The 22680-nt window shown below is 40.0% G+C and overlaps 3 protein-coding genes and 1 long non-coding RNA gene across 6 annotated transcripts in view; 3 read left to right on the forward strand and 1 right to left on the reverse strand.

The window, feature by feature from the left end:
• The first annotated feature begins 177 nt into the window (after window positions 1–177).
• Window positions 178–9920, forward strand: LOC144020871 (uncharacterized). Of its 3 annotated transcripts, XM_077524737.1 has the most exons (9): window positions 178–683; window positions 885–1151; window positions 2203–2531; window positions 2761–2871; window positions 3459–3581; window positions 4274–4634; window positions 6531–6590; window positions 6668–6972; window positions 7126–9920. In XM_077524737.1, exons 3-9 carry the CDS (start codon window positions 2205–2207, stop codon window positions 8662–8664), a joined length of 2826 nt encoding a protein of 941 aa, XP_077380863.1. In that variant the 5' UTR covers window positions 178–683; window positions 885–1151; window positions 2203–2204; the 3' UTR covers window positions 8665–9920. The 3 variants fall into 3 exon arrangements, with proteins under 3 accessions (XP_077380863.1, XP_077380862.1, XP_077380864.1); XM_077524736.1 differs by lacking the exons at window positions 178–683; window positions 885–1151 and having other exon boundaries at window positions 1161–2531; XM_077524738.1 differs by lacking the exons at window positions 178–683; window positions 885–1151; window positions 2203–2531 and having other exon boundaries at window positions 2813–2878.
• Window positions 9921–10240: 320 nt separating this feature from the next.
• On the forward strand, window positions 10241–15055 carry LOC144020493 (uncharacterized). The gene is made up of 3 exons (XR_013283898.1): window positions 10241–10358; window positions 14740–14789; window positions 14961–15055. It is a non-coding gene; the product is annotated as an uncharacterized LOC144020493 (long non-coding RNA).
• Window positions 13251–20730, reverse strand: lyl1 (LYL1 basic helix-loop-helix family member). Its single transcript, XM_077524037.1, has 5 exons — window positions 20638–20730; window positions 20354–20491; window positions 17693–19041; window positions 15951–16048; window positions 13251–13886 (listed from the first exon to the last, which is right to left on the reverse strand). The coding sequence occupies exons 3-5, from the start codon at window positions 18238–18240 to the stop codon at window positions 13342–13344; spliced, it is 1191 nt and encodes a 396-aa protein (XP_077380163.1). The 5' UTR covers window positions 18241–19041; window positions 20354–20491; window positions 20638–20730; the 3' UTR covers window positions 13251–13341.
• Window positions 16784–22680, forward strand: part of s1pr5b (sphingosine-1-phosphate receptor 5b) — a 69449-nt gene continuing 63552 nt past the window's right edge. Inside the window, exons 1-2 of the mRNA XM_077524035.1 lie at window positions 16784–16865; window positions 17675–17826. The gene's annotated coding sequence lies outside the window, so the exon portion shown is untranslated. The remainder of the gene's footprint in view (window positions 16866–17674; window positions 17827–22680) is intronic.

Genomic DNA, 22680 nt, shown 5'->3' on the forward strand with positions numbered 1-22680 from the left:
TAAAAACATAATTTCTGCAGCATTTGGTTTCAGTCGGTTATACAACCCCTAGGAAAAAGTATGGAATCACCAGTCTTGCTTTTTATCTGTGTTTGATCTACAGAATAAAACGTCTGAGCGAGTGCTCGTCCAAGACTGGTGATTCCATACTTTTTGCTAGGAGTTGTATATGACCTGTCCAGCTTTGGAGATGATTTTTTTCGGTGATTTGATTTATATTACAAATCAGTGTATATAGTGTGTGAATGAATGCCTATAATATGTGCCAATTAAACTATTGTGTAATAATCTAACTTCACCTCCACTGTAAAAAGAAAACAAAAACAAAAAACTAGCCGCCAGGCGTATAAAGCACTAGGGGAAACCCTGTCATCTTTTTTTTTTTTTTTTTTTTTAAACTTGTTTTTATTTTATTTAATAAAATAAAAGAGACATCCCTGACAATTCTGAAGTTCATTCTCATGTTTCTAACAAAGGACAATGCATTTGGGTCTGGCTTTGATAGATAGGACCAGCTCTCTCCTGTCTCAATTCGAATTGACTCTTATGTACCCAACAGCATTTGCTGACCAACAGTAAAGAAGAAGTACTCCTGACAACTACATATGTGGCATTTTCTAGTTTGCCGAGTCTTGTAATAAGAAAGTCCAATAGGCCAAAAAGGCTTAATGGCTGCAGCACTGGTGAGAAAGTACAGCACACATTGTGGTAACACCAACACACGTCTTCTTAAACTCTTAGGATATATTTCTGTTAGATGACTCTCACAGTCCTGTGGTATATAAATCAAAACATTCCCATGTTGCTATTCAGACAATTATTCATCAGGAGAAATTAAAAATGGCTATGCAAGTGCTTTTGCTGTTTTCTGGGTGTGTTGAAAGTGCCCCGGGATAGGCCTCCCGCCTCCGCCTTGTCAAGGAATGCCAAACAGCCTGGAGACTGTGGAACCTGTTATACACACAAGAATATCCTAATGCTTACCCTCTACTTTGGGAGTGGCGAGACTGTGTAACGCCTCTATTATGCAAGCCGCTACCTGGGAGTCGACACACACCGAACTGGTGTGGATGAGACGTACACTTACTCACTAGCGGGTTTGAGCGAGAAGACGAGAACACCGAAAGCTGCCTTCAAGATCTCCCATTTAAGTGAGTTACCTTTGATTTTCTACTTGTCATGTCTAAAGCTATTAGTCTCTGTGTGCCCTGCGATTGGCTGGCAACCAGTCCAGGGTGTACCCCGCCTACTGCCCAGAGTCAGCTGAGATAGGCGCCGGCACCCCCGCGACCCTTGTGAGGAATAAGCGGTAAAGAAAATGGATGGATGGATGTCTAAAGCTCATTTGTTAAGATTTCCAATCCAGGTTGTTTAGAAATTATGTGATGTGGGTCAATTGTGCAATAACTTGTCTGACAGAAAATGGCTGTCAGGATGAAAAGTTGGTTGGAGGGGACGATTATAATATTTGTTTTCAGGGTTCTTTTGAAAATGTCAAATCAGATTTATATTTACAGGCATGTCAAATCAATATGTGATATTGCACAACTGGAAAAGCTTGTCAGTGTACCAATTTGGAAAAGTTGGCTGAAGTCTGTATTGACTGAGGCTAATTCTTGTTCAATCATTATGGTAGGATTTGTAACATTTCGTGTGTTTGCATGAGTCTTGTAAAAGGAAAGTTGTGGTAGAATGCCGTCAGGCAGGACTGGCAAGGTGTTGCACATTTTGACTGAATAAAAAAAAGCAACAGGGAAACAATGGAAAAGGCAGTTGATCTAATCTCGTGCGTGAAACAGGAACTTACAAATAAAATTTTGTACTAGATCACCATGGTACTAATTCCTAACATGGACTAACAAACACTTATTTTACTATTTGTCGCCAACCGATACCAATTTCTTGAGTGAGGTCACCTCAATGGACTCTTGCCATCATGCTTTACATTTTGATGACGTATGCAAGCCTCGCTCGCTTGGGTGACTGTCATCCTAAAATTATTCGCAGACCCCAGAATCACAAAAACATTCATTAGACAGAAATGCACTACCTTCAGTTCAACGTTTACGTTCATAAAATGTCGCTCATTGAACTCGTTCAGGTACAACACTGTCGCCCTGTGCGACCGCACATTACGCACATGCCAAAAACTGCCAGTGAACATGCCTTTGGCAGTCAACCGTGTCTGCTGTCTTCCTCCAGCCATGAGTACCCACATGCAGCACTACGGCTCGATGCCCCCGGAGCTGAGGCTGGTGCTGCTGGGCAACATCGGCTGCGGCAAGACGTCGTCTGCCGACACCATCCTCAGCCAGCTGACGGACATGTCGACGGCGACGCCCCGGAGCATCCAGCTGCGCAAGGACTTCGCTGAGGGCAGGATGGTGACCCTGGTGGAGGCCCCCAGGTGGTACTGGAATGGCCTGGAAATGGATGAAGGTGTCAAGAAGGAGACAGAGCGAGCTATGACCTTGCTGGCGCCCGGTCCTCATGCGATTCTGCTGCTGCTGCCTGTTAGCCAGTTTACAGAGGTTGGTGCTATGATTACCTCCACCAAGGAGGTTCTCTTGTTTGGATGGAACTTTCATTTACTTTTTATATATTGATCTTGATCACCAGTTCGAACATTGTCATACAACTATTTTTGTAAAAACAAACGAAAACCCATTTCAAATTCTGTTGCTGCTCCTTGTTGTGAGGAAACACTTTTTGGGAGTGACAACAGTTCGGCTCGGCCGATGTCTCTTTTGCTTCTTCTAGATGGATGGCCAAGTGCCCACTCAGCTGCAGAAAGTATTTGGAAATGAAGTGCTGGAGCACACCATAGTGCTATTGACCTGTGGCGATTATCTCATGGGAAGAACGGTGGAAGTGAGTGGTATAAATGTTTTTTTGTTTTTTTTGTTTTTTTAAATATAGTTAATTACATTTAGCTGCATTTACTTGATATGCTGGATCTCATTACATTTGAATATTGTGGAAAACCTGAACAAAAAAAATCAATTATTAAAAATTTGGATTATTATGATTATAGCCCACAGGAACCTCAAATTCACCATCTCAATTAGAATATTACATATGACACAATAAAAATATTTTAGCCTACTGAAAAGTATGTTTGCAAGTGTATGTGATAAATCATTCTACTAAGTTTCACTTATTGAATTACAGTACTGAAATAATTTAAGTTTCTCACAATATGGCAGGTAGATGTGATAGATTATAATAGTTCAAGGGTAAAAATGTGAAATGGTTTGATCTAAAACCAGCGGGGGAGGGAATGATTTGCTGGCATAGAATGTGAGAATATGTATTCCACGCAATCCACGGGGCTAATATTTGTACCGTAGCTTTTCATGTACCTAAGAAATAGGTCAGATTCAATGCCAAGGTTACCTTTGAAGAGCTATTGGACTGGTTTTGATTCAAATAAAATCCTCTTCCGTCTTTTTCTGCAGGAGTATCTTCTGAAGGAGAATCCAGGCCTGAGGCAAATGATTGGGCTATGTGGGGGGCGCCACCATGTCATCAATAACCGTCAGCCAGGGGACCGGATGCAGGTTCGGGAGCTTCTGGAAAAGGTAGGAGTGGGAGTGAGTGGGAATAACATAAGTAGAGACTAGACTAGAGACAAAAGGTTTTTATCAATTTTATCATTGTGAATTCCTTTGTTGCTCTAAAGGGTTGGCAATCTGGTTTTAAGCTGTGATGGTAAAGATAATGCAAATAGTTGAGGGTTCAAAGGGACAAAGATCATAAACATGGACCATATGAGTAGTGTGTGGGCCTGTTCTAAAAAAAAAAAAAAAAAAAAAAGCTCACCATTGCTGATCATATTGTGTTTCCAGGGAATGTTGTTGATGTGATCCTTGGAAAACGTCAACATGTAGAGATTTATTACATATAGTATGTTTCCTACATGTTAAAACCACTCACGTAGATCCGCAATGTTGAATAATAATGACCTACAGTCTAATTTAAGGTCATTTGAGCAAATTTGTAATTTCCGAAAAGCACTTCACAGTAGCACGTAGCCAAACTGAGAGATACTTCTCCCATTTTCAAAAAGGTTGATGACCCATGCTGAACATCATACATCACTCATCAGTCTGGACCGGTTTTGGTTTCCGGGATGAGGTTTATTATTATGACTGTACGCTAGACTGACACTTGAAATGCAGACGAGAGTGAATGTGACATTTTAACCATGTGCATGAGTTTCCCTAAATAGAATACAGTACGGTATTATCTTATGTGTTCTCATGTGTAATAGGTGGAGGACATGGTGAGCAAAAGCGGGGTGTTCTCCCCCAAATCGAAAGAGGAGAGGGAGCTGGAGGAACGCGTGCAGCAGCGGAAGAGAGAACTGATCGAAAGCTTCCGAAGGCAAAATGAAGAGAAACGAGAAGCTCTGGCGTCCAGCTACGGGTCCAACTTAGACACGCTGAGGAGTGTGGAGAGAGTGGAGTCACACAGAGATGCATGGGAGAGGAGGGGAGAAGACGAGATCGACAACATCAACGGTGGAGTTTCTGAGGTGCTTCAGTCCAGTCCGGTAGCTTCAACAACAGGAGGGTGGCAGTCTGACCGGAATGATGATCAGCACGAGCGGCGCTCATTCAGACTGAATGCAGGTAAGGATCAGACACATTGGATATTTTCCCACTAATATTTTAGACTAAAAAAATTCCCAAAACAAATTTACTTCATCCAGAGACTCAAACTTTTTCAGTACTGTATATCATGTATTCACCGACGTTCTGTACGCATATCAGTTGATGATGATGATGCAACATCATTTGCAATAACTTGTCAAAAACCTAAGAAAATGTGTGCCTGCCTGTCGATGAATAGAATAGCGGACAGCATTTTTAGGTGACAATCAGTGAGTCCAGAAGTTTGAAGTTTGAAGTTTATTGAACATATGCACATATACACGTATAATTATATAAACACAAAGTTAAAAGTAAAAAAAATAAAATAAAATAAAATAAAAGAAACATCCAATAAATATCTATGTATATGTTCAAGGGAGTAGGAAGAAGTTGAAAACTTATCCAGTCCTACCCCTTATTCTTCATATCCTATCACTTATTTATAATAAATTACATTTTTAATAAAAGAAAATATAATGCTACTCGTATAAAAAAATAAATTAAAAATAGAAATAAAAATACACTAGTAACACACATATATACAAATTTCATTACACTCATATTAATACATCAAAGAAAAATAAGTAAATGAATAAATCATTTCTACAATCTTCTTAACTTATATCTGATTTAAATAATAATATTGAATTTTACTTTTAAACATTCTTTTAAATTCAACAAGTGAATTACATCTTTTCAGTTCGGTTCCCAAGTTATTCCACAAATTAACTCCTTTAACGGAGACACACCTTTGCTTAATATTTGTTCTTGTTTTGGGTTTTTTGTATACACTTGTACCCCTTATATCATAAGGACAGTTTCTAATTTCAAACAACTTTTGAGTACTGTGGCAGAGTAGATTATTGTATACTTTATACATTATTTGTGCTATTTTAAACTCAACCAAGTCATAAAATTTCATTGTATTTAATTTAATAAATAGTGGATGTGTTGATTCTGTATATTTTGATCTATTAATAATCCTTATGGCTCTTTTTTGCAATTTAAAAACAGTGTCAGTATTTGTTTTATATGTGTTTCCCCAAATTTCCACACAATAGGTCAAATATGGTAATAATAATGTATTATATAATGTATATAGTGAATTCATGTTCAGGACCTCCTTGGTTTTATAGAGTATCCCTATGATTTTTGACATTTTCCTTTTAACATTTTCTATGTGTGGTTTCCAACATAATTTATCATCAATAACTACTCCAAGGAATTTATTTTCATACACCCTTTCTATTTCAATTAAATTCACCCTAATTTTAACTTGATGAGTGATTGGTCTAGTACCGAAAACCATGAACTTGGTTTTATTTAAATTTAATGATAATTTATTCATATCAAACCAATTTTTTAATATCAAACCAATTTTTTAGTTGGTTGCCTGCAGGGCGTAAAGTGAAACTGATACATTTAAAACACATTTTTCAGAAGGCCAATTCCTATCTACCGTATTTTCACGACTATAAGGCGTACCGCATTATAAGGTGCACCTTCAATGAATGACATATTTAACTTTTTCCATATATAAGGCACTACAGTAGAGGCTGGGGTTACGTTATGCATCCATTAGATGGTGCTGCGCTAAAGGGAATGTCAACCAAACAGTCAAATAGGTCAGTCAAACTTTATTAATAGATTACAAACCAGGTTTCTGGCAACTCCATTCACTCCCAAAATGAATAAACAGCTGTTTTATTATTTTCTCTGAGGTAAAGTATTAGTATTAGCTAGCGATCCAAGATGGCGGGATCTTCTGCGGATGCGCGTCCACTTGTCACTTTGGCCTGAAAGCATTTGTTCTGAGCAGGCTTGTTAATGACAGCCAGGCCAAGAGATGATGTCTGATTTCTGTTTGTCCTCTAGATGGAGCCAGACTCTCACAAATGATGGATGACAGAACCTCGCCGAAAGTCGTTTCCACTCGTGAGACACACTCATGACCAAACATGATGTTTACATTGGATAATGAGTTGCTTATTGAACCATGTGTCATCTCTTAGTTCATCACAGAATCAACAGCTTTGAGGAGAATTCCCCAGAGGCCTCCCCCAACCCCTCCCCTGAACCCCCAACCTTCGTCTACGACCCCTCCACACCGAACTTCGACCCGTACCCTGCTGCGACCACCATATCCTCGTCATCCTCTCCTGAGCTACGTCTGGTATTGCTCGGACGTTCCGGAGCGGGGAAAAGTGCGGCTGGCAACGTCATCCTGGGGCGCGAGGAATTTGAGTCCAGACCTGACAGTCTGGTCGCCATCACTAAGGAGTGTGTCAAGAAGAAAGCAGTGGTTGCTCGAAGAAGGGTCAGTACCATTTTTATATGATTTATTTATTTTTTACATTTCTAGAAATTCTGCTCTAAGCACTGTTGACTTACATTCAGGATTTTCTGTTTACAGCAAACCCACTTGTTTGTCCATTTGTTAACTTCCCGTTCTTCTCCTCCATCCCATTAGGTGGCAGTAGTGGACACCCCAGACTGGTTCCTCTCGGAGTGTACCCCAGATGAGGTGCGAGCCCAGATCTCCTCCTGCGTGGCCCTGTCCAGCCCGGGTCCCCACGCCTTCCTCTTATGCGTTCCAACAGACCAGCCGGCCAAGATGGAGATGCAGGCCCTCTGCGCCCTCGAGAACGTCTTTGGCCCGGATGTCGTCGGCAAACACACGCTGGTCCTCTTCACGCACGCCGATCTGCTGAGGAAGAGCGGAAGGGCCGGCAGCAACAGCGTCGAGGCGTACATCGCGGGTCAGCGTGACGATTTATTAAAATTGGTGGAGAGATGCGGGGACAGGTTTCACGTGCTGGAGAGAGACAGCCATGGCGGAAATGTGGAGGAGCTGCTGGAGAAGGTGGAGCAGATAGCAGCCGAGGCCGGGGGGCAGTGTTACTCCAGCCCCGCTTTCCAAGAGGCAGAGAACCGGGTGCGGGAGATGCAGGCCGAGATTGTGAGGGAGAGGAGACGGCAGAAGCATGAGGAAGAACGACTCGGGGAGCAGTTCCGCGGCGAGAGGCGCTCCCTCTACCCTTACATGCAGACCGTGGCCGAGGCCGAAGAGGAAGTGAGAGAGGAAGAGGTTGAGAAAACGCGAGCCGAGGCCGAGAGGAGCGTTGGCGCCATGAATATCGACAGCCTCCCGCCTATTACGACGATGGCCAACATGTCTCCTTCCATGTTCCAGTCTGTGATGGAGAAAGTGCAGTCCAACGCCAAGATGCTGCCCAAGCTGTTGTCCAACAGCTCGGTGTGGGTCAGTGACGGAGCCAAGAAGGTGATGGGCAGTCCGGTGTGGAGCTCGGTGGGGAGTGGTGCGCAAAACGTACAGAAGACGGTCACCAACAGTCCCGTGTGGGAAAAAGTGGGCACTCAAGCCGGGCACGTCTCCAAGATGGTGGGAGACAGACTCCCCAAGGTGGTGGTAGACGGCTCGACCTGGGTCGGCTCCGGAGCCAAGGCGGCGGCGTCCAGCCCCGTGTGGGGGAAAGTGGCAGACGGCTCGATGCGAGTCGGATCCGGGATCGGAACCGGAGCCAAGTCTGTGGCCCAGAGCCCCGTGTGGGGAAAGGTTGGCTCCGGGGCCATGTCCGGCGCTAAACTGGTGGCTGACAGTTCAGTGCGCCTCGGAGCTGGACTCGGTGCCGGCGCGAAGAAAATGGCTCAAAGTCCAGTGTGGGGGAAGATGGGCTCCGGGGCCAAAGCGGGGGCCAAAATGGTCAGCGAGAGCTCCGTTTGGCAGAAAATGGTGGCGAATGCCAAAAAGGTGCCGAAGGTTGACATCGTGGGCGCGTTACTGGGGTTGGTGTTGGGGGTGTTCTTGGCAGGGGCCATCGGCGGAGCCGTGGGGGCTGTCGTCGGTTGTGGAGCCACCGAGGTGGGCAGGCGGAAGTTTGCCAAGAGAAGTGCGCCGGAAAAGGCTGTGAGTAACATTGAACGACGAGTGAACGACACGGTGGATTCGCTGGTCAAACAAGGAGGGAAAGTCATGAAAACCGAATGAAGGACTGATTGGATCGCGTGTCGAGCGGCAGCCAATTACGCCGGCGGCGGGCCGTGCATTTGCTACATACAGTTGGAATTTTCCAACTTCTTAACACTAACACTGCCACAATTATTTAAGTAATAAATACTAGCAATAGTATTTAATTAGGAGCTGTTCAGAATCAATATTTATTGGACATAGAGAATGTAAATAAAATGCTGATCATTAAACTGATTAATGTGTACCCTGTACAGATCGCTACAAATGTGTTCAGTGAGTCAGCATTGGCCGGAACAATTTTGCTCTAACCAGCCAATCAGACGAAGGATAAAGCACAAGTGATTCTGAAAGCATTGATCTGATTACTGTAGTTTGATATGGTAACAGAGGCTGAAATCTGATTAAACAAACAAATGCAGGTAGCAGTGCAGGGAAGAGAAATGCTATGAAATGAAAATTAACTCTGTTTCATGGAATTGAGTTTGTAAATGTAGGTCAGTGGTTAGGCCAGCCTTACTGGCCCGCACTTCTCTTACCACTGCATTGCTCACATTTTACAAAGATTACTGTCAGGTAATTAGTCTTCAATCATTCCAAAAATCACTTGGATGAAAAAGGATACTTCCATATTTTTCGGACTACAGCATAAGTCGCACTTATTTTCGAAGTTTGGCTAGTCTTGCAAGTTGCAACTGACTCGGGTGTGACTAGCGCAGTACTGTCCAAATTCCACACTTTGCGTTAGCAGCGAACGTGTTCTGGTTGGATTCTAAACGTCCGCTTCTAACTATAAAAAGGTTGATCTTTTTAGTTTAAAAATGGCTTGCCAAGACGAGAATCCCGCGTCCCGTTGTGGCCACAAATTCTGGCCTATTGTGCATTTTTGGTGTAAAGAATAAATACTTGTTGTGGCATAAGGAAGCTACATGCTAAACTAGCAATACGTCACAGGAGTTGCCATGACTGCTGTCTGCTGCTGCTTCCTCCATTTCTTCAACACTCTTTTGGCCTTTGGAAAGTAAGTTTGGTGTATTACCGCCACATTCTTTAGCATGATGAACAATTTCTCTACTGCTCTTTATCTCAGGTTTTGTAAACTAACTTTAGCCAAAACATGAAACTCATAATCGGGAGCGATTTATTGTCTGAAAAATACGGTAGTTGTGGTTTTACTACATTAACATGTTTCAAGCTTTGAGTGAAATTTAAATGTGTAGTATATTTTTTGGACTGCTATGGATGATTACAATCGAAATAAAAACATGTAAATATTACATTGTTGTCTTTGTCACTATCTCAAACAAATTGTAATAAAGAAATAAAAAGGTGGTAAGTAGTTATGTGTGTAATGTATCACTGTTTGACATAAGCAACTTCTCTTAATGTATTTATATTGTTGAATAGAGTTGTTGAGTTTCTTCACCTCAACTTGATAAAGTACTGTGTAGTATATGTCAGAATTGAACAGCGGAAGCAACTATACAGTATCATTTTAGACCTATACAACATTTGACCATTAGTTCAATACAATATTATAGTCTGATTTAATATGAAAGTTCTATAAACACAGTTTGGTCTGCTTATTTGTGTGCAGGCCTACAGGTAGGTCTTCATTTTTCTGGAGGTGGAGGGGTGGAGGCGCTGACATTTTATCTTGGAGAGCCAGGCTGGCCAGCTTCACCCTGCATGGCCTCCTGTAGGCAGCACTAGAGGTAAACACACCAACATCACAAAACTCAACCCCCAGTACAAGGTGGAGCATACTTTTTGTTGCACGTTTGATTTTCTTAAAAAAAAAAGAAAAAAAAAAGGGCAAATGGACCAGGTCATTTATGGATATGGATGAAAACAAATAAATAAAATAAGAGTAGTTCACATGCAGGCCTAATATTTATAAATTGGCTTAATAAAATAATCAGTGATGTATTTTGGATTTTATGGTGCTACAATTAATGCAGTTTCATTTTAGTAATAATTATAAGTGCTATAAATTGACAAATTATTTGATAAATGAAAACATTTTATTATTTTTTATTTAAAAGTTGTTCACCAATTATAAGAAAAATATTTAAAAAAAAATCTAAAACCATATACTACAATGTAACTTTATTTACAATAAACCAAACATCTATTTATTGTGATAAATTAATTTAAAAAGAAAAAATACACACCCAGAAATCATTTTAGGACAAAATGCTATTTTGTATAACCAATATAAACGTGTATTATGCAGTATATGTATATATGTGCATGAGTATTCATATATTGAAAAGAGCAAATTCATTTTAACTATACCCAATTTTTAAGGTGAAAAAAAATGATTATAAAACGCTATACAACAGATATTACAGGTATCAGGATGTAAATGTTCGGTGGGCTAGGTTAAAGAACGCAGCGGGCCACGTCCAGCTCTATTCTTTCGGCTGCACCAAAATTTTCTCAGGGGCCATTTTAGTTTTTATAATGTCCTCCGAAAGCTACACTAAATATATTAGGGAAAAAAAATAATGAAGTTTTAGTTGTTGTAGAATTGCACGGTGAGCTGTATCAAATGTTCTACTGGTTGTTTGGCAGTATCTAACTACTGCTTTAATGACCAGAGTTTTTTTTTTTTTTTTCTCAATATGTGACAGAGTGAGAATTATGATTTTTTATTTTTTATTTTTTCTGTGTGTGTGTAACCCCAGCTAATGTGTATTTTTTGGGTGGTAGTGAAATATTGTGCAAACTTCCTATTATGTGGGTACACGGGGCTTCCAAGAAACAGCCTGGGACCGTTTTCTGTCCCTCTTCTCTTCCCCCCACCTCCAAACTTCCATGCAGTTGCCACCCTAACGCCTAAACATATCCGATATGTTTCAAGCCCCGCCCACAAGGAAGCTATTCAACAGCCCTGCCCATTACGCCAAATCCCATCTTGAACCACATCCGACACCTTTCCACATTACCACACATTTACAGTTGCTGTGGTTACATAAATCTTTGCTGGTTGTCAAAAAGCACGATAAAACGCACACACGTGTGTGCACAACACATCATTAAAAAAAAAAAAAAAAAACTACCCTTAAAATATCATGGGATTATGATAAAGGTCTTTTTCCCATGGTTGCTATTGTCACAAGTTAATGGCAGCATCCGGCTTTGGGGTGTCACAACACATACTTTTTTTGTTTACCTACTGTTTATGACTCACGTTATTAATCTGTTATCATCAGCATGTAATGTCTTTAGAAATTAGAGAAATTAGAAGGAAATTATCCTAAAAAAAAAAAAAAAGAAAAAAAAACTGTGAGCCTAGAGCTCAGCAAGCACTCCAAAGTGCCACTGGTGCTTTTCAAAACAAAGCCGTCTCGGTAGTCTCTGGTTGACTCTGATTAAACCCCATGTCAGGCTTATAATAGTTTGGGATTTTTCTTCATAATTGGTTTTAATTTCACTTTGAGTTTCATTTCTTTTAATTTAGTTAGTTTTAATTGGTTTTCTGAGGGAGTTTGTTAGTTTTAGATCACCCCCCCCCCCCCCCCCCCCAAAAAAAAAAATACAATCCTTTGTTTTAGTTTAGTTTGTAATAGTTTTAGTCTTAGTTTTTTTAATTTATTTATTTATCTCATATAGTTAAATTGGATAGACGGATAGAAAGTTTGTACTGTGTGTTATGTTTTCATATATGAACAGATAAAATGAGAGCACTCATTACCTAGAATCAGGTTTTGGGCTGAGTTTAGTGATACAAGCAGGCAGCCAATAAAAATGTCAGCTCGTGTGAACAGCCCATCGCCAGATGTCGTTTCCCGGCAACACAGTTTTTGTTAATTTTGGAGACAGAAAATGTAGTTTCAGTAGTATTTTATTTATTTTATTTCATTAATGATTTTTTTTATTAACTATTATGAAGTTTTCCTGATTTTTATTTCAAACAAAAGCCTCTACTACTGGTATTTTGAACTGTTCATAATTCTTTCCGGGCGGCACGGTGCATCAGTGTTTGGCACATTCACCTCCCAGAACTGAGGTTGCAAGATCAAGTCCAGGCTCCGGCCTTTCTCGGTGGAGTTTACATGTTCTCCCCATGCCTGCATGGGTCTTCTCCAGGTACTCCGGTCTCCTCTCACATTCCAAACACATGCATGGCAGATTAATTGGGTGCGCCAAATAGTCTCTCGGTGTGCTTGTGAGTGTGAGTGGTTGTTGGTCTCTGTGTGCCCTGCAATTGGCTGGCAACCAGTTCAGGGTGTACCCTGTCTACTGCCCAGCTGGGTTGGGTTCCAGCACCCCGCACCCCTGGTGAGGAGTAGGCGGTTAAGAAAATGGACGGATGGATAATTCTTTCCACCTTGACTGAAGCCGCAGTTCCATCTGAAGAAAAAGTATAATGCTGCTGCCACCATAATTTACTGTTTTTGGGTTTGTTTGTTTTTTTGCACTCTAACGTAACTGATATGATCATTAAATTTGTTCAACTTTGTCACTTATCAAAGTTTAGAATTACGGTTATACGTTTTAGGTGAACTTTCAGGTTGATTCCATTCAAAGAGAAAACAGACTTCATGGATGTTCTGCACACGATTTCTTTGAATGTCATCGGGAATGAAGCACATTCAACATGAATGTTTGCACTTTACTGAAAAAGACAACAACATATCAAACAAACGTGAGAGCACGGTGGCACAACAAGCATGTCTCTTTGGTATCGGATCAGTTATACCCATCATCATTTGCAGCTGCCACCATTCTCATCTGACCTTTGACTTTGGCCAGAGTGCCACGCGTCACCACAGAGGCCTTTGCCCCAAAGCTGTCCTCGCTGTTCATGTCGCTTTCGCAACTGGAGCTCGCCGGCGAGGCCGCGAGCGGGGTCGCCGAGTCAGTGGAGTCTCGATGGCGGTGGTGGGTCCTCATCACTGCGGGACAAGTTGAAGGTGGCGAGGCGCCTTGGGATGGAGGTGGGGTGTCACACTGAAATAGAGGCTCCACTTTGTTGTCCAGGCTGGACGAGTCCACCTTCGGTTCCTCGTCCGAGTCCCTGCTCCCGTCCTGGGCCTGATCGTCCAGCAGGGTGACCAGGAAGTTGATGTACTTGACGGCCAGACGCAAGATCTCGTTCTTGCTCAGCTTCTTGTCGGGCGGATGCGTAGGGATGAGCTTCCGCAGCTCCGAGAAGGCGCCGTTGACGTTCTGCTGACGCCAGCGCTCGCGGCTGTTGGTGAAGACGCGGCGGGCGATTTTCTGAGGGGGACCCGCTGCGCACACACCCAAAAAAAAAAAAAAAAAAAAGCCTGTTGGACCAAATGTTGTTCTTGACACACTCGTGAGATTAGCATCATGAGATTAGTACGCAATTGGACACTATAAGAATTTAAAACTCATTGTTGTAGAATGTATTTTTCTTAGGAATTCTAATACGGGGTCAGCAAATGTTACTGTCAAAAAGAGCCATTTTAGGCCAAATAAAAAAATGTGTGTGGAGCTGCAAAAGTAACATATGGTTCCTTTAGTTGGTTGTGTCGCTGGCAGGCGATGTCATCAAGTCAATACTTTGAAATTCATGTTCTTCTACCTTTCAGCTTCCAATTTTGGATTGTTTTCGTGTGTGTGTAATTTTTCATACGTTTTTAGACTTCTGTCAAATTTCTGGCATTCTTGGCAATTTTATGAACATACTGTGTTTATGGTCATTTCCTGCCTCTCCCCTTTTTGGACATTTTATGGATATTTTTTTTACATTTGTTTCTGCCTTTTTGGTATCAATTTTCTGACACGTTTGGTAATTTTGTAGAGATTTTACGATATTCTTGTTTTTGGCCAATTTACAGTAACTTTTGAAAGTTTTCTGTGTTTTTTAAAAATTAATTTGACATTTTTATGTACACAATGTGGTAATGTTCTGTTTTTCCTCTTCCTTTTATAGTCATTTTCAACATGTTTAGAGATTTAAAAATAATAATAATCTACCGTTTATCTCTTTCAAATTTGGACTTAAAAAAAAAAAAAATAATTATATATTTTTATCTAAAAGAATTTAACGAATATTTTATCTACAAATTTAAAATAAAAAATATATTTCTACTTTTTTTTTGTGTGTGCAATCCATAGGGAGCCACAGGAGAGACTGAAGAGCCACAGGTTGCCACACCCCTGCTTCGGTATTTGAATTGTTTTGTGCAGATCTACATTAATGTGCAAATCAATTCATATATTTTCACCATATTTCTTGTTGATGTAAATTCAGCACTTTATATCTTTCAACTTTATTTCATTTTCAATGGTATAATTTCTTGACTTACAGTTTCACTTTTTTATTATCTCTCTCTCAGGACAAGATGCAAAAAGTTGCACTGGGAGGTTTAGACTATTTTCCAAGGACAGATGAGGAAGTCACTGCATCCACAAACATGGCATAAAGAAATGCCCGAGAAGGTTAGATTTTGTCGTAATTACAAAAATTAAAAGCAAGGTACAGTATCATTTATTGGGGGTAAAAAAAAGTTGCAAGTTAAAAAAAAAAAAAAAAAATTTGCCATATTTATTCAAACAGTCATTATGATTTGACTCCATTTTGTGCCACTAATTTGATATACAAGGACATGGTCAAAAAAAAAACAAAAAACAGACAGAAAGCATGGGTACTGTAGTTTTTTTTTAATTTTTTTATTTAAATCAAAACTTTAAACTGGTCAGTCGTGCTACGAATGAGCAAATGAGGTGCTACTCTGCGGGATAAATGTTTGTCACACCTCTCTGTGGTTGGTTGTTTTTCATCAGGTGTTGTGGTTTTAATGTAAAAAGTTAAAATTTTGTCTAGAATTAATTGTCATTATTTTGCCATGTCCAATTAATACCTTTAAAAACTATTTTTGCCACTTGCTGTTGACTAATAAACGTCACAGTTGCTCTGGCCAATCATGGCTCAGTTTGCTAACGTCATATGACCAAACCCAGAAAACAGGTGCGCCGTGATTGGTCATTAACTGAGCTCTGAGCACCTGTGATGTCGTTTTCAGTCAACAGCAAGTTGCAAAATGTGTTTTAGAGCTATGAATTGTACATGAAAAATAACGAAGTTACGAAATTAATTATAGAGAAAATATTAACATTTTTTGTGTGCTGAAAATGGATGAGTATCCTTTAAATATCAGTCAAGTAGACAAGATGGGACCAGCAGTGGCAGATTTTTTTTTTTTTTCTTGCTTAAGTTATTTGACAAAAAGTGATTTAAAAAAAATAAAAAAATACTCCCCTTATAAGGTGCAAAATTATTACTATTACTTTTTGTATGAAACACATCCAGCCATTTGTATACTCACAATCATTAATCTCCATCTCAAAGTGCGTCGAAGGTCTTCGCTTAACACGGCTGCCAGTGATAACACCGTAGCTTCCCCCGGATGCTCCCAAGAAAGAGCTGAAGACAGACAACGAAAAGGTAAACACCACACAGACAGCACAAACAAGACAAAGGTACGCTATATGTTGTTCGCAGAGCCGGAAGCTGTTTGTTGGGAGGCGTCATTGATTGCGAGCGCGTGGAGAGTTTGGGGCCGGTCTAATAAAGGTCACTTAGTGGATGATTGCACCTCAGGAGGTGGGGAAGAGATGATTGACTCCTGGTGCGAGCATGATCGACAGGGACGGGCTTCCAGGACAGACAGTGAAGTCATACAGGGAGCTAATGTGCACAATCCGACTTCTGTTGTGACAGAAAATCCGTTTTTTTTTTTTGGAGTGAGGATAGAGATGCACAGTTGGACGGCTTGGATAAAGAGGGGCTGCCAGTTTTTGCTTGTCGCATTTAATTGAGCAAACTTCACATGAGCGAGATAAAAAGCATACTAGAAAACTAAATCATTTCACACGGTTGTCATGGTGGATGAGTGGTTAACCTGCCTTTCAGTTCCAAGATAATGTGGTTGCACAAGTATGCACACCCTCTTAAAACAGGATTGCGGCTGTCTTCAAAACAAACCAGTCACATTCAAACTTAAGTTAAATGGGAGTCAGCACACACCTGCCACCATTTAAAGTGCCTTTGATTACCCAAAAATAAATTTCAGCTGTTTTTAGTAGGCTTTTCATGACTTTTTTTTTTTTTTTTTAATTTTGTTTTGTTTTTAACACTGACTGTTATTTGTAATTATTTGTTATACTTTTCACTTTGACTAATGCCCTATTAGTTCCAGTTGAAGAAAATATCCCCAAAATGTGTCTGGAACAGATTCATGGTATTTCCATGCTCTTCAATGGGAAAAGATGGTTTGAGATTGCGCCTGATACAAATTATAAATTTGGGACTTTCAATTTTAGTTTTTTTATTTAGTTATGACTTTTTTTCCTTTAAATTGAATTCAATTCAAATTTTTGGTTATTTAGTTAATTAGTTTTAAATAGGTTTTTGATTGGGTTTGTTAGATTTGATTATTTTTGTAAATTTTTTGTTTTGGATTAGTTTTTCTTAGATTTACTATTAGGTTTACTTGAAAAACAAAACAAAAAAACAGTTTAAAGTATTGTAAGTGAAAGATTAAAAATAAAAGACCACAATAAGTTTTGTGGAAGAATGTAAACTACAATTTCTAAGACAATTTGACCTTCCAGTATTGTTGAAATAATATAATGCTGTATATTAATTTAAAATTAACCCCAAATGCTCATATGAAATTGACAAAGACAAAAACAAAGGACATTTTTTCTATAATTATAGTTAGTTTTATAGCAGTCATTTTATTTTGTTAATGACAATGCTTCCAAAATTTAATTTGTTAGTTTTTGTTAACGATAATCTTCGAATGGTCAAGAGAACAAATTAAAGGCACCACATTTGTCAAATATATACAGTGAGATATTTTGTATATTAAAGGAGCTACTGTATAAGTAAATAACAGGTATGGTATTAAATATCTAATATTGAGTTCATGATTAAATATTTACTAACATTAAAATATTCCTCAAAAAAAGTTTGTCTAAACATCAAAATTATTATGGAATCTATCAATCTCAGTGTTTTTTTTAAATACTTTTTTTTTTTTTTTAGGTGAAAAAGTGTCATCACCTTGAGAAAAATGGAAGAGCTGGCTGCAGGTACGTCTGTGCCAGCACGGAAGGACCAGCTCCGCCCCCCGACCCCGCCAAGCCTCCCGAAGCGCTGACGGGCAAACAGGCCAGCTGAGTGCGACGCAGCTCCAGGTGAGGAGGCTTTTTGGGAATCGGGTGCAGGGCGGTCAGCGGCGGGTTGGTGATGGCTAGAGGGGGCTTGCTGTGGGCCAGGCTGATGACTGGGATGTGTGAAGGAAGTGATGATGATGATGATGATGATGATGACGATGGCGGAGGTGGGAGCGAGCCCGGGCTGCTCTTGGCCGGGAGGAGTGGCGGCGGGGAGGCAAGTGTTGGCGACTTGGTGGGGGAATCACTCGGCGCCACTCCTCCTTGATGCTCCTCCGTCTCCATGACGACGGGCTCGATGCGCACATCGCTCGATACGCTCGTCTCGGCGTGTTCGGCGACATCTTTGTCCTCGGATGCGGACGATGGCGACGAGGAGCCGGGGAGGGGGTGCGGCGAGGCGTGCGGCTCTACGGGGTTCATCTTCTCCATCATGGTGTGTGTCAGTGTGCGTTTTCTTTACTACTTTTATATATGATGGCTAACATGGCTAACAACATAATGCATGCACGCTTTCTGTATGTTTTGTTGCACTTTACACCAGATTATTGATTTATTGTTTTTTCTTCTGCCTCACTTCCTGCGTCTAATTTAAAAATAGCATTTTTCAGTGCGACTTAGTTATGCCAACCTTCTACACCAGTGGCTCACCACCATTTTAACATTTCAAATGTACCACCAAACCAAACATTTCACAATAATACTGAAAAAAAATATTGTCTCAATTTACTCACAACTTTTTTCACAGTGTAAAATGAGGCCCGATAAGCTTCTATTTCAGCAACAGGTGGTTCATTGTCCCATCTGCCATCTAGTGGCAGATCATTTAATTGTTTGGCCTGTCACAATAGTCACTAGCATGGCTAGATGAGCAAAGATACATCCATTGTGGTGAATAAATAATAATTTTTGAACTAATTAAGTGAAATTCATAGTAGTTTTAAATCACTACTCTAACACAAAAGTAACGTTCTTTTGAAAGGAGGAGTGAATCTGGTGCCGCCTTAAATCGGACATATCTGTAACTTTCCAGCAATGCACTCGAGTAACCTTTAATGGAGGTTCGAGCGCAACGTGACCCAAAATGGATGTCGGTATTTGCCCTTAAAACACATCCTGCGTTGAGGATTCTCTGATGTGTCAAGTGAGTTTGTCCGTGTGGAGGATGTGAGTCAAAATCCTTTAAAGCGTTGAAAATGTTCCCGGCTGGCGAAGATTGGATGCATATCAAAGCTTCTGGAAACAAAAGAAAAAAAACACACGTGGGATTTAGTGTATAGTTGGCGTACATACAGTATTTAGAGAAGGATCGACGTACATTATGCGCGGACACAAAAGAATGTCGTGAAGGAAAAGCCTAATGTAATATATGAATGTATATTTACTGAAGACAATAGTGGTCGAACTGAAGTGCTACAGTGCAAAGGCTGACTTTCTGTAGATGTCTGTTCTGAGTCACCGTCATTTTGTAGATTTTGCAATCACATTTGTTCCTGTTTTGTTGCCACTTAATGGTCATGACTTTTATTTTGGACAGTTCCCTCTTTCACAATGAGGCTCACTTGCATAGCTTGTTATTCTAGGTCAAATTAACAGCAACATCACATATTAATTTCAAATAAACATTTTGCTACTCTGCATGTAGAAATTATTGTTAATTTTTTTTATTTTTTTTATTTTTTTTACACATTTAATTAAATTTAAACAGCAGTTTTAAACCAGTTTGAAAATGTAAAGAATTATTTGAATGATGGTTACTTACTCTATTTCCTTCGGTTATATATAGAACAGTACATGAATCAATAACTATTTGTACATTTTGCAATCACAAGTACTGTTTTTGGTAATCAATATATTGAAATATTTTGTATATTATGAATCCTTTTTTTTTTTCATTTTCATTTTTCATTTATTCCAGGCAGTTATCAACATAAACAAAACAATCAAATCATAATTTTACAATCAATACTTAATTAAAGCCTGGCCTAAAAAGGAGTGAGACGAAGAAAACGTGTCAATTTAAGGAATTTTTACGTGAAATTATTTTACATTCCTTTTATATTATAATGTAGAATACCAATTTCATGTAACTAAATGTACAGGTAGCAATAGACGTGATGTAATATTACATATTATGTTTATTAATATTTAATCAATTAAATACAACCTACTGCAAATTTGATTATGCTAAGTACAATCATTTTGTTTTTGTTTTTTATTGTTAAAGTACATTATAATTTGTCAAGATATCCAAAATATAGTATTTACTATACTTACACTTAACAAAAAAAAAAATGGCTTCGTGGTTGACAGTTATGCTTGATTGATCTGTGACTTCTCAATCCAACTGAGAGCAAGTGCAAATTTGTATATATAAAAATTAAAATGGCAAGTCGCTTTGAAATTCCTCATTCCTGCTTAAAATAACAAAATGTTAAGAATTGTGAAATTGAAAAGGTCTATAGTAAAGCATTTCTTGATGCTGGATTTTCTATATGACAGGTGGTCTAATCAATATGCTAAGCATATAAACAAAAACAGTACTCACATATACACGATGGCCTCCATGTTGCTTCAAAGTCCAAAATTGATTCCAAACAGCGTCGAGTCTCGTGCAGTATCTCGTCATCAATCTTTCATTCTGTCTTTGGAGCCAAAATTGCCAGACACGCCACTTAAAGACTTTCTATTATTGGAAAAGTAAGAAAAAGCGTAATCAATGAAAAGCATGTCGACCGAGAAGCAGAGGAACGCGACGAGTACGAGCGAGCGTGAAGATGATGTTGACACTGCTGTCATCCCGCAAGATTCTCTCACTCAGCGCTCACTCACTTTCTGTCCGTCTGTCTGTCTGTCCGTCTGTCAGTCGCCAAGACGACACAATGCCGTAGCTGCCTGCCAGTCGGAATGCTGGGACACAGTCAGAATGTGAGATGGGAGTGTGTGGGGGGGGGGGGGGGGGGGGGGGGCGGTATGATGGTGGAGGTGGGGGTGGTGTGGAGGGGGTCGTCCCTGTTGCGAGGAGAGTTTTCCGCTCCCTGCTGGACAAGAGGATGTGCTGCTACAATGTGGTGGCTGCTGATAACAGCCTCAAAAGCTGCCTGTGGCCTACAGATAAGAAACCTCCACTGCCCCCCCACCCACAATACCAACACCAAGCCCCCACCACCACCGCAACACCCACAACACACACACACACTTTTCATAACACACGCGCAGCATGAGGCACGCACACACACATGTACACTACATGGTCAGTTGGAGACTGATTGGATTGCAATCAGTCTGCTGCGCACACACCTACCAACCTACTTCATACATCATTATATCCATGCTAAAAATACGACAATATGGGGAGTACATGAAAAAGCAAACAAGTTGCTTAGAATTGCTTTCACACCCACATGAACACACAGTATATGCTATTATTAAACAGAAACAATACAGATCTGTTTTTAGTAGGAGTGTCAAAATTAGTGCATTAATTTTGAGTTCATTTAAAGTTTCTTTCATGACACTAATTTTTCTAACGAGCGATTAATGATTAGATAGCTTTTAATATGAAAAAAATGCACTGAGCTGTCACCGTCTTACAAATTCAATTATGCCATCTAGTGGTAGAAAAATGACCAACACAATCAATATTACACTTATTTTTTTATTTTATTTTTTACAGTACGTACAGTGCCTCTTTTTAATTTTAACTAATTTTTACGATTTATTATGAAATTACTGTATTATTGACTAAAAGATGCAGCAGTATTTCTATTTAACATTTTTTTCCCCACTTTTATATTAACAAGTGAATGAAAACATTTAGAACAGATGTAAAATTTGTGATTAATGAAGCCATGCGATTAAATCCGATTAAAAATTTAAATCGCCTGACACCCCTAGTTTTGATATCTAGTAATGTAATGTTTACAGCAGCATCGGGACCTCGTGGTGTGCACATTTGCACTACAATTCTAAGATTTTGGGTTCAAATCTGTGTGGAGTTTGCATGTTCTGGAAAATGCACGTTTGCTTCACTGAAGACCCTCAATCAGGGGTCTCAAATTTGCGGCCCTGGAGGCCATTTGAGGATGATATTTTGAGGCCCCTACTTGATATCAAAGTTTAATTTTAGTGTGGCCCCCACTTTTTTTTTTTTTTTTTGTGTGTGTTTTAATCACTTAGGGCTACTAACTGTGTTTTTTTTTTAAATAATAATAATGAACCAATTACAGTATTTATTGTATTGCGTGTAATAAATGTTATATTATTTAAAATAAATTTAATAAATTGATGAACGAATACTACAAAAAGTTCTAAATACCTTTTAAAAGCAACCATTTTCAGGAGAACTGTGCTAATGAATGCAACAAATATTAGTTGATTCTTGGAAGTGGTTAAACAAAGGCATCCCATAATAATCTGCCTGTGGTAGTCAGGGGGCTCTTTTAGGCTGTAATCAAAATCACCACCGCCTCTTTACTGTACAAAGTGCATCTGTGTGTGCGCGCGTGTGACAGGATGGAACATTTTTCATTCATGGGACTCGAGCGGGAATTTGCGATGCGTCGGCCGAGCGCACCTGTGTCGCTGATGGCCAATAAGAGTCGTCATCATGGCCACTTTCCTCTCCGACTTCCTTCCTAAATGTGTCTCACGCCTGCTCTTTGTTCTCGTCCGCGGCCGCCGCAACCTGCGGGTCAGCACCTCTTCTGCGTTCCCTCGCCGTTTTCCTCCTCAGACGCGCAACCGCGTGCGCACAATCATCGTGTCCGCGCCGCTCCAACGTGACCTCGGAGGTCCTGGGAAAGCCAACGCTTTGCTGAGTAACTGTGCGACAAATCTGTCATCAGCATCGTTATTGTTGTATTATTGCTGTAC

The sequence above is a fragment of the Festucalex cinctus genome, chromosome 6 (genome assembly GCF_051991245.1).
Source record: "Festucalex cinctus isolate MCC-2025b chromosome 6, RoL_Fcin_1.0, whole genome shotgun sequence".
Taxonomy (NCBI): Eukaryota; Metazoa; Chordata; class Actinopteri; order Syngnathiformes; family Syngnathidae; genus Festucalex; species Festucalex cinctus.

Bases quoted from the DNA above. Each gene is read 5' to 3' on its own strand.
- LOC144020871 (XM_077524736.1), top strand. From the start codon at position 1,959: ATGCAAGCCTCGCTCGCTTGGGTGACTGTCATCCTAAAATTATTCGCA. The intron at 2,532-2,760 runs GTTGGTGCTATG...TGCTTCTTCTAG, and splicing joins CTGTTAGCCAGTTTACAGAG to ATGGATGGCCAAGTGCCCAC. The intron at 4,635-6,530 runs GTAAGGATCAGA...TTTGTCCTCTAG, and splicing joins CTCATTCAGACTGAATGCAG to ATGGAGCCAGACTCTCACAA.
- lyl1 (XM_077524037.1), bottom strand. From the start codon at position 18,240: ATGATGGAGAAGATGAACCCCGTAGAGCCGCACGCCTCGCCGCACCCC. The intron at 16,049-17,692 runs GTGATGACACTT...GTCTGTCTTCAG, and splicing joins GCTCTTCCATTTTTCTCAAG to CTCTTTCTTGGGAGCATCCG. The intron at 13,887-15,950 runs GTGAGTATACAA...GTGTGTGCGCAG, and splicing joins TGAGATGGAGATTAATGATT to CGGGTCCCCCTCAGAAAATC.